Source organism: Protomyctophum parallelum (genome assembly GCF_964188405.1).
Source record: "Protomyctophum parallelum genome assembly, chromosome: 14".
Lineage (NCBI taxonomy): Eukaryota > Metazoa > Chordata > Actinopteri > Myctophiformes > Myctophidae > Protomyctophum > Protomyctophum parallelum.
The window spans coordinates 20272513-20288271 of record NC_139709.1 but is presented as its reverse complement, the minus strand read 5'-3'; the positions used below and the strand labels follow the sequence as shown (position 1 = coordinate 20288271).

At 43.2% G+C, this 15759-nt stretch overlaps 1 protein-coding gene across 2 annotated transcripts in view; it reads left to right on the top strand.

Moving 5' to 3' along the window:
• LOC310870871 (abl interactor 1-like) overlaps positions 1 to 15759 on the top strand; it is a 42768-nt gene that overhangs the window by 11144 nt on the left and 15865 nt on the right. For both annotated transcript variants that reach the window (XM_083782220.1, XM_083782219.1), the window contains exon 3: positions 7963 to 8139. In XM_083782220.1, coding sequence (XP_083638346.1) covers positions 7963 to 8139 — 177 coding nt within the window. The remainder of the gene's footprint in view (positions 1 to 7962; positions 8140 to 15759) is intronic.

The window sequence follows — 15759 nt, the reverse complement described above, 5'->3', positions numbered from 1 at the left end:
CTCTGTTTTTGAGGGGGCGCGCTAGCCCCTCCTATGCCCAGCGTTGTGTGTTTGTATGTACCCCATAGCGATGCTTTGATTGGCTGAGCACCCCATAGTGATGATTTGATTGGCTGAGCAAAGTACATATTGAGGCTAAAAAGTGAGGACAAAAAAGTGAAGACGGAAAAGTGAGGAGTCGGACACAAATTGTGATTGGCCAGAATAAGATCATGTATGGTGATGAATGATGATGAAGAGCGAGCGCCCCTCACTTCACACAGATGTGATTTTTGTTATTAATATGATTAAATCTGAATTATTGGCCCAGGCCGTAGCGTAACGGTCTGGGCACCGGACTGGTAATCCAGTCGCAGTGTGCCGCGGGTTCGACTCCCGGACCCGACACGGCCTTTACTGCATGTCATCCCCCCATCTCTCTCCCGTTTCCTGTCAGCCTACTGTCTGTCCCTTCAAAAATCAATAAAAGGCGTAAGCCGCAAAAAAATATCTTAAAAAAAAAAAAAAAAATCTGAATTATTATCGGACCCCCTGGCTATGCGTCGCGCACCACTGGCATAGAGACACATGGGATCCCCCCCCCCAACACACACACACACACACACACACAGTCACACACCCATCACCACCCTCACAACCCCATGCTGCCACTTGCTTCATCAGCATTCTCTCTCTCGCTTCTGGATGTGCTGCTCCCGGCCATGCAGTGAGTCTGTTGGCGGCTGACCCCGTCCTCTATCGTACGTGCTTCATTAAGCCCTGTCAGAAATGAACTGAAACCCTGACCTAGCATCCACCGCTAGCACGCCGCTCCGCTCAGCCTGCTGAGCAGAGATGGATTGGTGTGTCTGCAGTACAACAGACGGCTGTAAGAGAGAGAGAAAGAGAGAGAGACGCACAGATAGAGAGAGAGAGAGAGAGAGAGACTGCTAGCTATTGATCCTCAGGGATGGTGAGGCGGCGGCCAATATCTTTCCTTACTTGGATCTTACCCCTGGTGATGGTGCTAAATGACACTGTTATTATCACACATTGAGGCAAATTGGTTTCTGTGCTTCTATATTTCCTTCCACTAATGACATGTTAGACTGTCAAAAGTGTATTTTATGATCAGTGTTTTAAGAGGGAAACTCTAACCACATCACACTAGTATCCCTATTCTGGGCATGTTATAATGGGGGTACAAATGGCACATTCTGCAAAAATAGCTGATCTACAAGCTCTCAATGCAACACATTGTGAAGTTGTAGATTGGCTATTTTAAGTGTAGAGATTGTTGGTGTAAAGGGTCAAAAGGAGAGGGCCTAGTATAGACCGGTCAATTAACTGTTTAGGGATTCAAGTGATTAAAGGAGCCAGGTAAATTCTTCTTATTTCAGCTATTTCCCATTAGAGGTTGCCACCATGGATTATCCATTTCCATCTCTTCCTGTTCTCAGCATCTTCTTCACCCCAGCCACCTGTCCTCTCTCCCCGCCTCCATAAACCTCCTCTTCCTCTAGCAGATCCATCTTCCACATTCTTCTCCCATTAATACCCATCACTCATCACTCCTCCGCAGTCTGCACATGTCCAATCCAACTCAACCTCTTACTTTGCTTGCAAACCGCCCCACCTGGGCTATCTCTCTAATACCCTCATTCCTAATCCTGTCTGTCCTCGTTTCTCATATGGGCTATACTGGTTCGGCACTCCTGTGGATACGTTGCGCCGTCATTATCCCACGGCTCTCGTTTGAAGCCGGCATCTCTGGTCCGTTTGTCTACTCTTATTCTGAGCGTGCAGGTTTTAGACATGACTTAAAACAATAAAAGAGGAGAGGAAAACTAGAGACTTCTTAATTCTTTCTCTGTCGGCTAGCTATTAGCATTCATGAAGTTCCCAGTGCCAACATCCGCGTTCACTTTAAGAGAAGGAGTTTTCCCACACACACACACTCAACACACACACTTTAGTAACATTGGCACAAGCACACACTCTTTAGAGCAGAAGATCCAGCAAGGACAACTGGACCAATGCCGTGGGGCTCAACCATTATATACACAGAGTATACGTTGGGGTCCGTATATATACAGACCTGGCTGATAAAGTCCCCTAGCGGCGGGGTACGTATAAATATGGAGTGGGACCTGGTAGAATTTTGTGCAGTTCCCAAGGAAAATCTTCACCACACTGCATGCAGTTTCAAGGCAGAGACAAAGAAACAACCAGATGAATTTCACAGTGTCTCTCACACCACCACAGCTCTCCTCTGACAGAGTGCAAACAGTTCCCTGCCTCAATCTTCTAAGGTTTAATCACTCAATTAAATCACTCTCATTGACAGGTGCACTCAGTTACCGTATTCTTTATTGAAAATCTATTTAATTGATGGATATGAACATAACACTATACATTCCTTTTTATTCCAAGACTTGAAATCAGCACAATTGCTGATTGTCCATATAAAAGTCTTTGAATATCGACCACTGCTTTTGTAATCTAATGTCTGTCTGTCAAATGTGATGTGCATGTAGTGTAGTATGGATCATGGAGATTATTACTGACAAAACTGCTAAAGTTCTCATGTGAACAGATTAAAAATGCTGCTTTACAATGAATACATCTTAGTGTATACAGTATGTAGCCTTACAAAGAATGGATTTGATTATTCAATTATTCTTTGACTGATCCATAGACAAATATGAGTTGCTTTTTAATGAATATATCTTTAATAGGTAGCTACAGCAGCCAGTCAAAGTGGTTGAGAACTGTGGAAATGTGCTGCTTAGAGAGTAATATTGTAAAAGGTCATTACATCATGCACTAATCCATGAGTCGCCCTTCTTTCTGTCAGGGCTTATGCAAAATTGTGCTCATTAATTTTGCTAGAATTTGAGAAGGATCAAATACCCAAATGGCACTGCTAGTCAGGTTATTGCCCCAAATACACGTTTCCTCCTGTGATAGCGGCCCTGCTCTGAACCACCTCCTCTTTTACTACAAAAGTATTGGCATCAAAATATACTTAAGTTATATACAATTAAAAGTACTCATTATGCAGAAGGCCCCATATGGCCATATCACAAGTTTCATTATATACAATGTGTAAAATCCTTTGAAAATAACAGATCTACAAGCTTAAGTAACTAGTAATTAACGTTTCCACCAAATAATTGTAGTGGAGTAAAAACTAAAAAGTACAATATTTGCCTCAGAGATGTAGTGAAGTAGAAGTAAAGGTACTGAAAATTTTAAATACTCCAGTAAAGTAAAACATTATAATTAAACTTAGTTAATTTACACTACTGGTATTTGGTTGTATTCAATGACTCCCAAGAGAAAGGGCTTTTGTATTCCACTCCAGCTTCTTGTCAGTGTCATGGCAAATGAAAGGGAAGTGCTTCATTCTGATTGTAATGTGACACAAAACATTACAACATTAATCCATTAGTCACGGCCCCTCCCTTCATCTCTAAGCACCACTGCGCCTGCACTATGATTCATCCATTCATTGTTTTACTCATTTGTATGGTTGGTGACCCATTGAGCTCTGAGTCCTGTCAGGTCAAGATAAACCTGTCCTAGCACACTTATGGACTGTAGGCTGTGTTATACACTACACATATAATACTTGTGAGGATTTAGAAATAACCCCTGTGCTGTCAGATTATGTTTAGGTGATGTTTTGGATTAGCCATCCTGCTATAGTATTTAAGGACTTTATAAGGTTTTCTACCACTTGTTACTGGTTGTATTGTAGACTGCTGCCCTTCCAATAGTGCCATGCTGGAGTGATGCTTTTAATCCACGAGTCAAGAACCACACATTTGAAAAAGGTTACATGTTTATTGAATGAATAAGAATGGACAAGGGGAAGGGGCTTAGGTTCCGGGAGGGTTGCTGACCCAGGTGTCTTTGGCAAGTAGGTCGTTTGCGGGTCGTCGGCGGGGCAAAAATGAGCAATATGGAGGTGAATGGGGTGGAGGAGGCATGCGAAAAGCATAGGGTGCTTTGGGCAGGGTATAACTTAAAAACTTAAAGTGAACATTTTTCTGTTGTATTTTTGTTAATAACAGTCCCAATTTTTCATTATAATCATTTTTATTACTCAAAATAGGCTCACTTGCTACGGTTGGCTTTGCTAAGATGAACAGTGATGCACAGTGAATGTAAATGTCCAGTCTGACACTGACACTAGAATTTAGAAATGTTAACAAAAGACTTGCATAGGAGTATTTCGCACACAGTCAGATACATTACTGACATACCGATATAGTGACACATTTTGGCCCGGAGAAGTCATGGTTGTTAACTTGTTAACCACTGTATCCAACTGTGGATACTCAGGTGACAGTTTGGTCCACATTAAACTCACGAATACAATGAAATATTACATTTTGTGGGAATTTTCTCAGCCTGACAATATTACTTGCCTAAGGCCTTGGCAGTGAAGCCCTGGGGAAACCCTGCGGCCTGGCCATCATCCTGTTTTAGATGCTGCACCGTCTGCCGCAGCAACGCTCCTCCAGCCCAAGAGAAATTGCTGTGAAATTCTAACACTATACTACTACTAGTACAGCTCGTCAGCTCCAGCCTTGCTCAGTGCAGATTTGCTGAGCCCAAACCACAGCTCCAGCAGTTAACAAACATGCTGTCCACCCCGCTCGACCATCTGTTCCTACACACATATGGTAGAAGGCGTCAGTTTCAACCAGATGTTTGTTAATGTAAAGAGATTACGAAAATTGGATGGAGAGAGAGAGAGAGAGAAATGAGAGCAGTACGTTATGAAGAGAGACAGACTTGCATAAGACAGAACCTTGAGTCTGTGTGTGTGTGTGTGTCTCTCTCTCTCTGTACGTACTTGTGGACAAGCAGAGCGCGCCATGAGGTGTGCACACCACTGGCATCACCGCTTCCCAAAAAAACCCTGATATATTATGATATATTGTAATGATGAATGACGTTGCCAGAGATGCTGGTCCCTGATTGGGCTATGGTCTTAAACAAGAGAGGACACCGCATACATACCCCGACATACATACCCCGACATACATACATAGTACGTATGTATGTGTGTACGTACACACACACACACACACACACACACACACATACATACATACATACCATACCCAGCCGATTGCAGTAAGTAACTAGAACTGCACTCTGTCGAGTGCCTACTTACTAGTGCGCAAGCAGAGCGTGCAAGTACTGTAGATATTGAATTATTAGGTTTAGCTATTTGCTACGTACCTTGCTTTTGGAGGAAAAAAAGTAGTATTTTGAAGTATGGTAATGATTACTTATGCCTGTTATGGCAGTGGTGTCAGATTACTTACATGTATACATAGGGGCATTACCTTTAATCCTCCCGACACTGAAACATATCATCATTACGTCACCATCGTAAACCAATTATACCCTGGCATTGGTACATATCTTCATCACGTCATGGGACATACGCGGAAAACATACCTGCACGGTCTGCTTCCGTATGTCCCGTGCCAGCATATGACGCACGCTCTGCTTGCGCAAGTAATAATTCAAACTTTAACCCTGTGGTGTGTGATATCATTCCTGTTATAGGTTATGGGGAAAATAACACAGGAAACTTATTAAAGGTTAAATGCAGTGTCAGTGGCAGGGTGAATTGCAACACACTGTAACTATGATGATCCCCACCCTGGAAGGAAGTGTGCAGTACAGTACGTCTGATGTGATGATAGAGAGAGAGAAGTTCACACTCGTCTTTCACGTCACTCTCTGCCACTCTCCATAATCTGCCTCTCCTCTCTTTTTTCTTCTTTTATCCTACCATCTCTCATCTGTCGCTGCATCTCCCTCGTCTCTCTCCTCTCTCAAGTTTTACCCGCCTATCTCTGACAGGAAATAGGCGGGTCTGTCTTTGTCAGTTCCCAGCTACAGCTAGGCGTGACCGTTTCGGTTTCCTCTCCCAAAAGCAGGTCGTTGCTTGTAGCTGCTGTGTACACTGCACATAATGTTTATATACACATATAATATATATATATATATATATATATCATATCATATCATCATATCATATCATATCATATCATATCATATCATATCATATCATATATCATATCTCACGTGTGTGAGAAGCGTAAAATGTGAGCATTTCGCTCAGCGGCCCACAGTGACACTGGCAGTGTCTCAGCAATCCAGAGCGAGACCAATTCTGGAGCTCTGGTGGTGGTTGGAGCTGGCAGAGCGAGCTGGCCTGCTTTGATGATTGACTGAAGTGTGACCTTATTGCTGTGGATGTCACACACACACACACACACACACACACACCCTCACACACGTCACACACTTGAAGAATTAAGGGCAACGTCGGAACAATAGAGTGGTTTCCACTCAAGCGTGAACATACACCCCTTCTTCATCCCTATATGAACACAAGTGTGACCTCATTGTCCTGAGCCTCAATCGCCTGTCCTCCCTCATTCCTTCACCTCCTTTCATCCATCCATCCATCCATCCAATCACCCAATCCTTCCATCCATCTCTCAAAGTCACATCTATCATTCATGAGTCTCTCCTGGGTGGAGGAAGGTCTGTCTGTCTGTGAGCTGCTGTCATTTCAGCCACCATGAGCGGACAGTCGGAGATGAGATGGCGTTTAATTGAGTGTGGGTGGAAAGGAGGGCTTCGCCAAATGCTCCCCAGGGTAAAGGCCTGCAGGACAATAGCATGCAGTTCAACCAATGTGGCCTAGAATGTAGGCCAGAGCAATGGTAGGAGTAGTAGAACTACTAGACGGACGGACGGACAGACAGACAGACTACACAATAAACTACAGTTGATTTAACTAATCTGTTCTCAACCTCTCAGTGTGTGCATGCGTGCGTGCGTGCGTGATATAATGTGTTCACTTTTGGGTGCTTGTGTGTGGGAAGTGTTTAAATACAAATATAAACAATGGTCCACATGCTTGGAGGATGCGGCCTGGCCCTTACAGGTATTCACCCGCTTGAAGGCTCTGCTCACGTCAGCCTCCAAGAGGGTTAATGGACTGGACTGGCCTCCTCAGGTGGACCTGACACTGGCTCGTTGGTTTGGCGTTTGCTGTTAGCAGTGATGGAAGACGGTCACGTACTCAGATGTTTTACTTAAGTAAAAGTATCAATACCCTATTGTAGAAATACTCAAGTCCGGTATTCAAAATGTACTGGGGAACACTTCATAATAATGACCCGTTATAATTTTACATTACCACACACTTCTCAATAATTCGTAATTTATTCTAATTGTTGTTATTACAATTTACGAGCTGCGTTTGCGCGTCTTACTTGTGATAAAGGAAGCAGGAGGCCAGTACACACAGGGAAAGAGAGAGTTGAATATGTCCATGAACAACACCAGCCAGCTGCACGCTCTGATCACACAACCTGGGATGTCGGTTTGTATCCCTTTATAGTCAGATATAATGTATGGGCCCTGCATGGGCCATTATCACTTAACTGTGCCTCAATCGTCTTGCTATAATCCTGTTTGGCTGCTGTGGTCGCTCTGCAGAGATTGTAACAGGCTTTTTTCGCCCTACTCTGCTTTGTCTCCAGAGGCATCTGCGTTGAAAGCAGCTTGATCACAATTGTTATCCATGGTTTCTGGTTTGGATACACTGCGGATAGACTTTTTTAAATGCAGACAACGTCCTCTCCATTCCATACAAAACAGGCCTAGTAAATGAATACAGTATCAGATTGGTCAGACCAGTAGTAGATCTTCCTCGTTGTGGGCACTGCTTTTATTTTTATTTTTACCTGTTATGTCTTTAAAATGCTTGCAAAATGTGTACAAACTAGATTAATTAATAGTATGGTAATTTTACATTAAACCTACCCTATTATTTCTACCCTACTGTATATCTATCACCTTGGTAGGAAACCGGCTAAAACATTCAACATTGATATCTCTCTCTCCCCCTCTCTCACACCATTCCTTCCTCTGTAGACGGTGGACATTCATAAAGAGAAGGTGGCACGGCGAGAGATCGGCATTCTGACCACCAACAAGAACACCTCGCGCACACACAAGATCATCGCCCCTGGAAACATGGAGCGGCCGGTGCGCTACATCAGGAAGCCCATCGACTACACACTGCTGGACGACGTGGGTCACGGTGTCAAAGTAAGAGCTCCCTCCCACCAGTGAGGAAACAGTGGTGGTCACGGTGTCAAAGTAAAGGCCGTAGTTTCAATTTAGCGATTGTTCTGGTGGGACAGACAAGTAGTAGTTTAACCCATTCTGACCGGGCACCCATTTTGGTGTCAGCATCATGTTATGCTTTAGCTATTTAAAAATAGCAGATCTACAAGCTCATATCGCGCCACCGAGTGGCGCAATACGAGCTTGTAGGTCTGCTATTTTTTGAAAAATCGAAGAACGACTGACATTTTTAGAATCTGATCTCAGGTCAGAATGGGTTCATCAGACCAGTGTGTGTCCGGCGGAAACCTCGTATGAATCTGATCTCAGGTCAGAATGGGTTAAGGATTTCTGGTAGGAGAAAACCAGTAGTACTAGGGTTCCTGGTATGACAGAAAAGACAGTCTAATGCATCTTGTCAACACACCGAAGCATATCTATTTTAGTGTAGTATTTGACATCTGACAAGGGTCTTCTGACTGACTTCCACTCGGGATTGAGACTGTGACCTCTAGTCTGGGGGCATGTTTATTGGCAGCAATATCGATGGGTTCAGCAGCAGATTACACTGCGGCACTTGGTTGTTAATGGCCAAGCACACGTCTACTGGCCTCAAAATAGAGAACGTTGTCCTTTTCTGTTTAATTGCTTCTTTGTATTTGCATTGCAACAATAACTTTCTTTAACAATACTTATATAAACATGTACTGGTCTATGGTGAACTTTGTTGACCAGGGTCCTCCAGGGGTCTATTATATCTTGGCTCCCTCCCCTCTACACCTAATCCTTTTGCAAAATGATTCATAAGCTCACAACGCATCGTAGAGCTCGTAGATATACTCATTTAAATACTACATTAATGACATTATAGCTCTGATAATCATATTGTTGGTTACACACTTTTTCAACTTTTAACACTGGGCTATTGGACTTACTGGCGATAACTTTCAATTATTTTAATTAAACACTTAAACCCAACAAATCTCTGCCGAAAATAGCCAGTCTACAAACTCAAACAATACGTCGTCTTGTGATGCATTGTGGGTCTTGTACATCTGTAATTCTCGCCGAATGTTCAACCCTAAAATAGGGTTAAAAATCCCCCAAGTTGTTGTTTTGCCAAGATCCTTTTCTCCCTTGCCCTATGACAGCAATTACAATTGGAGCTGCTCCATATAGTTTGGGGGTTGTGTATTTTTCAAAAGGTTGCAACAGGCAGGACACCATGAAAAAGAAAATGAAAGCGCTCAGTTTTTGTGTGCTCTTCATCATTTATCCGAAAGAGACTCTTTTGATTGCTGCTGCATTTCCTGGCGTCGGTTCATTTGCATAGCGGCTTGAGCCAAATCTCTGTGTGCGCCGGCTTATACCAAGAGGGGAAAAGCGAGCATGTTGCATTCAAATCGCTAGATGTTTGAAAATCAACAAGACACTCAAGGGCTTGATATACTTTGCTGTGTGTGGTGTCGCACACCAGAAATAGCAGATCTACAAGCTCACAGCACATCGTAGAGTGATGCATTGTGAGCATGTACAGTAGATCTATTTGTGGTGGTGTGTCACTCACAACTAAGTTCTGAATATTTCCGGCTTCACTATCCCAGCAGAGACAGGCAGTACATAGGGTGAAGAATAAAAGAGATTGTATAAAGAAATGTCGTACCACGGAAACCAGATGAATGGCAATGACAGAAGCTGCCAATGTGCACTTTGGGAATTGAGTGCATGCACACAAACAAGGGAAGAAACGGATCCCGTCGAGAGAGCATAAAAGATGGAAGAGTGCAGCGGAAACAAGATGAATAATGATTTCCCACATTTTGTGAGGCAGAGGGGTAACAAACAACTCGTGGCCAACATCTCACACTGAGCACACACGCACACACGCACACACACACACACACACACACACACACACACACACACACACACACACACACACACATCACACATGCACACACATGCACGGCGCACACAAACAAACCAACCTGTGGTCCCTAATTTGCAATTTCTAAACTAGAGTGTTAGCTACATTCAGTCTATGTTAAACCTTCACTACTGTCAATATTTAATCAGCTAAAAGGCTAGCCTATCGACCGTCTCGAAGTCTTGAGCAGTAATTACACCGGCAGACAGCCTGTTTTTTCACGCAGGAGAGAGACAGGTGTGAACTACACTCTAAATGTGTGTTATCCTTTCCGGTAGAATTGATTTAGGCCGGGCACAAGTGAATGTACCGGTATATCAAAATAATGAGCTCAATTAGAGGACAATTAGAGGCTCTCTGGACAAGAATGTCATAAATATCAGAGCAGCACTCCTCAACCCTAGGTTTTCTGTCCTACCAGAACAACACTGTCTGTCTCACCCACCTCATATTGTGACTCATATTGTCACAATATTCCTTTTCGGGACTTCCGTAGATGCGTTTTTGGCGGTCCGACCAAAAAACAATTAAAACGACGGATCAGCGCTGTCTCAAGCAGACGCGAGCGTAGCGAGCGTAGGCGAGCAAGTCGTTGTGCCGAATGTTGCTAAATCCGCTTGTGAGTCACCGAGTTATGAATTCTTAAATCATTATATTCCCCATATGTCATACTTTTCTGCCAACCCCACCTCCCTGTTGACGTTTGGTCAATATACAATAATATGCCTTTTGGGGGTGAGACAATGTTGACCAGAGAATTAACCCTACTGAAGTTACTGTTTAAGTCTTTACTGTATGTTCATGAAGCACATGAGTTCAATGAGAGTTCACCCAACTCGGTTTTAACTCGTAAAGAAGGATACCTTCAAGCAATCGTCTCCTCCCTACGTGCTATCTCTTCCATTTGTAAACAAGTAACATGGGAAAAGTCAAAACATGAAGCACTAGAAAAAACAGAGGCTATAGGGAGCTAAAACATGAAGCACTAGGTAACACTTGACAATCTGTGGCAACGGTCCAGTTAACCACTTAAACCCTCCATTCTATAGTAAAACAGACCTGAGTTGACGCTGTACTTTTTTCAACCTACAGTAGAAGCTCACAGCATCGTGACACGTTGTGAGGTTGCAGATCGGCTATTGGGGGTGAATGTTCCCCCAGAATAGTGATGTCGGACTTGTTGGTCGGGGTTCAAGTGAGTGGTTAATCACTTGAACCCTAATCATTTGGCCAGGTAACTGCAGGGCTGATGAGAGGAGTGGGAACATGTGTGTGGATAGGTGACGGGGAAAGGTGGGAACCTCAGAGGACATCTGGTGGACAGCTAGAGTATGGCAGCTCTGTGGAGCTGAAGGAAAGTAGTCTGGAGAGGAGAGACAAGAATAGCGGATTCGAATGCCATCAATCAATGCATTGAAAGGGACAACATCACGTTTAATCAGAGCATTGAATGCTGCAGTAGACACGTCTAGTCTACTGACCTACCGCATACATCTCCAGCGCAAAATGTTATATTGTGACGTTTTGGAGAAATTCAATAGGCTGCATTCTGTGCATTGATCACGGCTACTGTTTGGACAACGACGACGTGTGTTGTCCGTCCGACATTACTAACCCAAACACTAAATCTAACCCTAACCTCAGTCTTAACTGGCCACGTAAGTCCCCTAACCTCATATCAGTTTTAACCGGCCACATAAGTCCCCCTAACCTCATATCAGTTTTAACCAGCCACATAAGCCCCCTAACCTCATCAGTTTTAACCAGCCACGTAAGTCCCCTAACCTCATATCAGTCTTAACCGACCATGTAGTCAGTTGACAACGCGCGTAGTCTCTGTCAAAACAGTAGCCGTGATCGACAGCACAGAATGCAGCCTACTGAGATCTTGGTAGGTCAGTAGATGGCTACTGAGAGCATTCAATGCTCTGATTAAACGTCATTTTGTCCCTTTCAATGCATTGATGACATTCAAAACGGATGCACCGAAGCAGACTGTGACAAATACGTCAATCAGTGAGAACTGCAAGTTTAGAGACTTCCTGGCAACTGTATCTATTCTAGCCGTCCATTTTGAATTCCATTTGATTTATCCGGCTGACTCTGACACAGGCAGAGAAGCATATCAGATTCCATCTTATTTATTGTCACAGTGATCTCTGATTCTGCCTTTCTACTCCCAACGTACATGGCTGTAAATAATTCAGAAGCACTGATATTCATTCAGCTCAGCTCGATCCCACCACCTCATCAGCCACAGTGCAGAGAGAGATGTGGTGGTGGTGATGGGTGTAGTATGCTGTGTATGCATACGTGTGCTGGTGTGTTTGCATATCTAAGGCTATGTGTGCTTTTAATATGTGCTCATTCTGTAGGCGTGTGTATTCATGTGCATGCATGCATGCTTGTACTGTACATGTTTGTACTTAATATTTGCATAGTGGTGTGATGATCTGGTGAGGGTCATGACCAGGGTCAAACCAGGTCACGGTAACAAAAGTCACACCCACCTCAATACAGCCCAAATGGCATGGCACGCCCATACAGTCACACCCACCTCAATACAGCCCAAATGGCATGGCACGCCCATACAGTCACACCCACCTCAATACAGCCCAAATGGCATGGCACGCCCATACAGCCTGTTCTCCATCATATAAGACAAGCTGACGTATATGTAAATGGTACTGTATATTTACTGTATATAGTGCTTTTATCCAAAGCACTTAACATAGAATTTGCATTACATAAACCCATTCACACACAATTAGAGCAATTAGGGGTTCAGAGTCTTGCTCAAGGACACTTCGACAATAACTCTGGGGGAGCCGGGGATCGAACTGTGTGTGTGTGTGTGTGTGTGTGTGTGTGTGTGTGTGTGTGTGTGTGTGTGTGTGTGTGTGTGTGTGTGTGTGTGTGTGTGTGTGTGTGTGTGTGTGTGTGTGTGTGTGTGTGTGTTTCACTTGAACCGGCTAGACTCACATCTGGCTAGATCACATCTGGCTAGATTCACATCTGGCTAGATCACATCTGGATAGATTCACATCTGGCTAGATCACATCTGGATAGATTCACATCTGGATAGATTCACATCTGGATAGATTCGCTATGGAGACAAGAAAGATCAGCAGCCAAAACACATCTCAGCTAAACAAAAGCAGAGCTGCAAACCAGGCCACAAGAGCCCAGATTGATGCCAATCGTAGGCATATACAGTATTAAATGGTCACCAGCAGCTAAATACACTTTACAGTACATTATACATACAACCATATCACAAGTGCATTTATTAAAGCACAGAACGTGTGTGTGTGTGTGTGTGTGTGTGTGTGTGTGTGTGTGTGTGTGTGTGTGTGTGTGTGAGGTGTGTGTGTGTGTGTGTGTGTGTGTGTGTGTGTGTGTGTGTGTGTGTGTGTGTGTGTGTGTGTGTGTGTGTGTGTGTGTGTGTGTGTGTGTGTGTGTGTGTGTGTGTGTGTGTGTGTGTGTGTGTGTGTGTGTGTGTGTGTGTGCGCGCGCGTGCGTCATATCACCTTATCACCTTTATGTGTCGGTTCTGACATTTAGGTTGAGTCATTTTCCATTTTTGCTGGACATCATGCAAATAATCAGAATAAATGGGATGTGAGCTTGATAATATTTTGTTATCACTTGCAATGCCAATAATTATTATAAGAGAGAGGATAGAGGGAAAGGGAAGATATAAGCCTGCGTCAAATAATGGAAGACAACGCAGAACTTGTGGAGTTTTAATTACAATTTCATACATGGTGGACTGAATAAATGTTGCACTTTACAATCTCAACTGTTCCTTGTGAAAAGAAAAACATGTGCCTATTTTATGGTTGTTAGCACAGTTTTGCTGCAGAGTGTTGTGGATTTTCATGAATTGTAAAGGGACATTAAGTGCACCACACTGCCACTGTTCCAGAATGTAGAAATACATCAAGTATACAGTAGGCTTTAAATATTCATAATGAGCAGCAGTATGACACATGCATTGTCTTTCAAAGGGGGTGTGGCAAAATACCACATGTTTTCTTCCCTCATAACTGGTCAGAAAACCAATTACGCTCTTGTAATTTGATAATTAATTTAGCCATACCCTGGGACCTAAGCCAATAATATTCCTGACTGACCAACTGACTGGCTGACAGGCTAACTCATCAACGCAGAAACATATGGCTTCCCATTCTCCCAAAGCCAGCAGTGTGCAGGTATTTCATACTGGCAAAGTTCTTCATCATTTCAAACCCAGGAATGGCCTAGAAGTATGTCTGTAGAATGTGAAAAGAAATGCCATTTTGTAAGTTGTCATTAACATGTTGTATTCCCTGTTGCTTATATTATTTAACTACACTGGGTAATTGCACCAACAGAGACCTTTTTTGTTTCCTCTAACACTGTGTGGTTTAGGTTTCAGGTAACAGGCACTGTGACTTTGCCACAGCACTAGATGTATCTGTTCCCTCAAAATGAAGTGTTTCTCAAGTTTATGATGGTATTGTTCCTCAGAATTGGTTTTCCCCTCAGCTCTCCACACACAGGCGCAGGGACGTGGCTGGATGATGAGCTGATTTTAGCCTATATATGGGTTTTGGTGTTTCTCACATTAAGTTGCAGTTGCCACCGCAGTAAAGCCCAAACCACACCAATGGGTCGCCATGCAACTCCTTGCAACCAGATGCATTTGAGTAGACGCATGTAGTTGCAAGCAACCATTGAATTGAACCAATTGAATCACTTGTGTCGAGTGTCGACTTGCGTCGACAATCGACATGCACCGCCATGCACCGACGTGCAACAGGACTATATCACACCGCTGCAACGAACACTAAAACCGTTTTGTTGCGTCTCGACCCATTGGTGTGGTTTGGGCTTTACCAACGTCGAGAGTCGAGAAACACACAGCTTACTGTAGATGCATTAGCAGAGGCACAATGAAAGAATGATGAGGGGACTCTATATTGTTACCATGCAGCTGTATTTGTAAAATGATATGACCAACTTTGCTATCAATAACCAACAAGCCTGTTTTCTTAACTACATTCTCTCTTTGTCTTTACCTGCTTGCACTCAGTGGCTTAAGGCCAAGGTAAGAAGCTTCCTTCTTCCCATCACGCTATGTTAACATTCAAGGTCTCCAAGCTCACAACATGTCGCAATGTGAGATGTCGTGAGCTTGTAGATCGTCTATTTTCACGGTATACCGTCTCTGTCGGGTGGAAACCTCATTATGTCCAAAACTGTTACTTCTCAGGATTCAAATTCAAAGGTTTCAAAGTAGCAGATCTATAAGCTCTAAATGTGTCGCTTCGTTAAAAGCTTGAGGATCTGCTACTTTTGTGTAACACTGTACTACAGTGGTTTCCAACCTCTTTCATATCAAGGACCATTATTTAGTTGGCATTTGAGCCAACTATTTTTTTGTTTGTTATCGTTGGATAAGATTTTGTCCAAATTCCATGCTATATATTGATGTTGGTACCATTAGGAGAGATAACAGGCAGATTTTGATCAAAATAACAATCATTTTTTTACATTCTCAAATTGTGTAGACTTCTTTTAAATTAACTAATGCAGATGTTTAACAATAATTTAAGTCTTGAGAGCATAATATTAAACCAAATGGAAATATAATAAGGGTCCATTTGTTTTCATTTAAGCTCTCAAGAGTT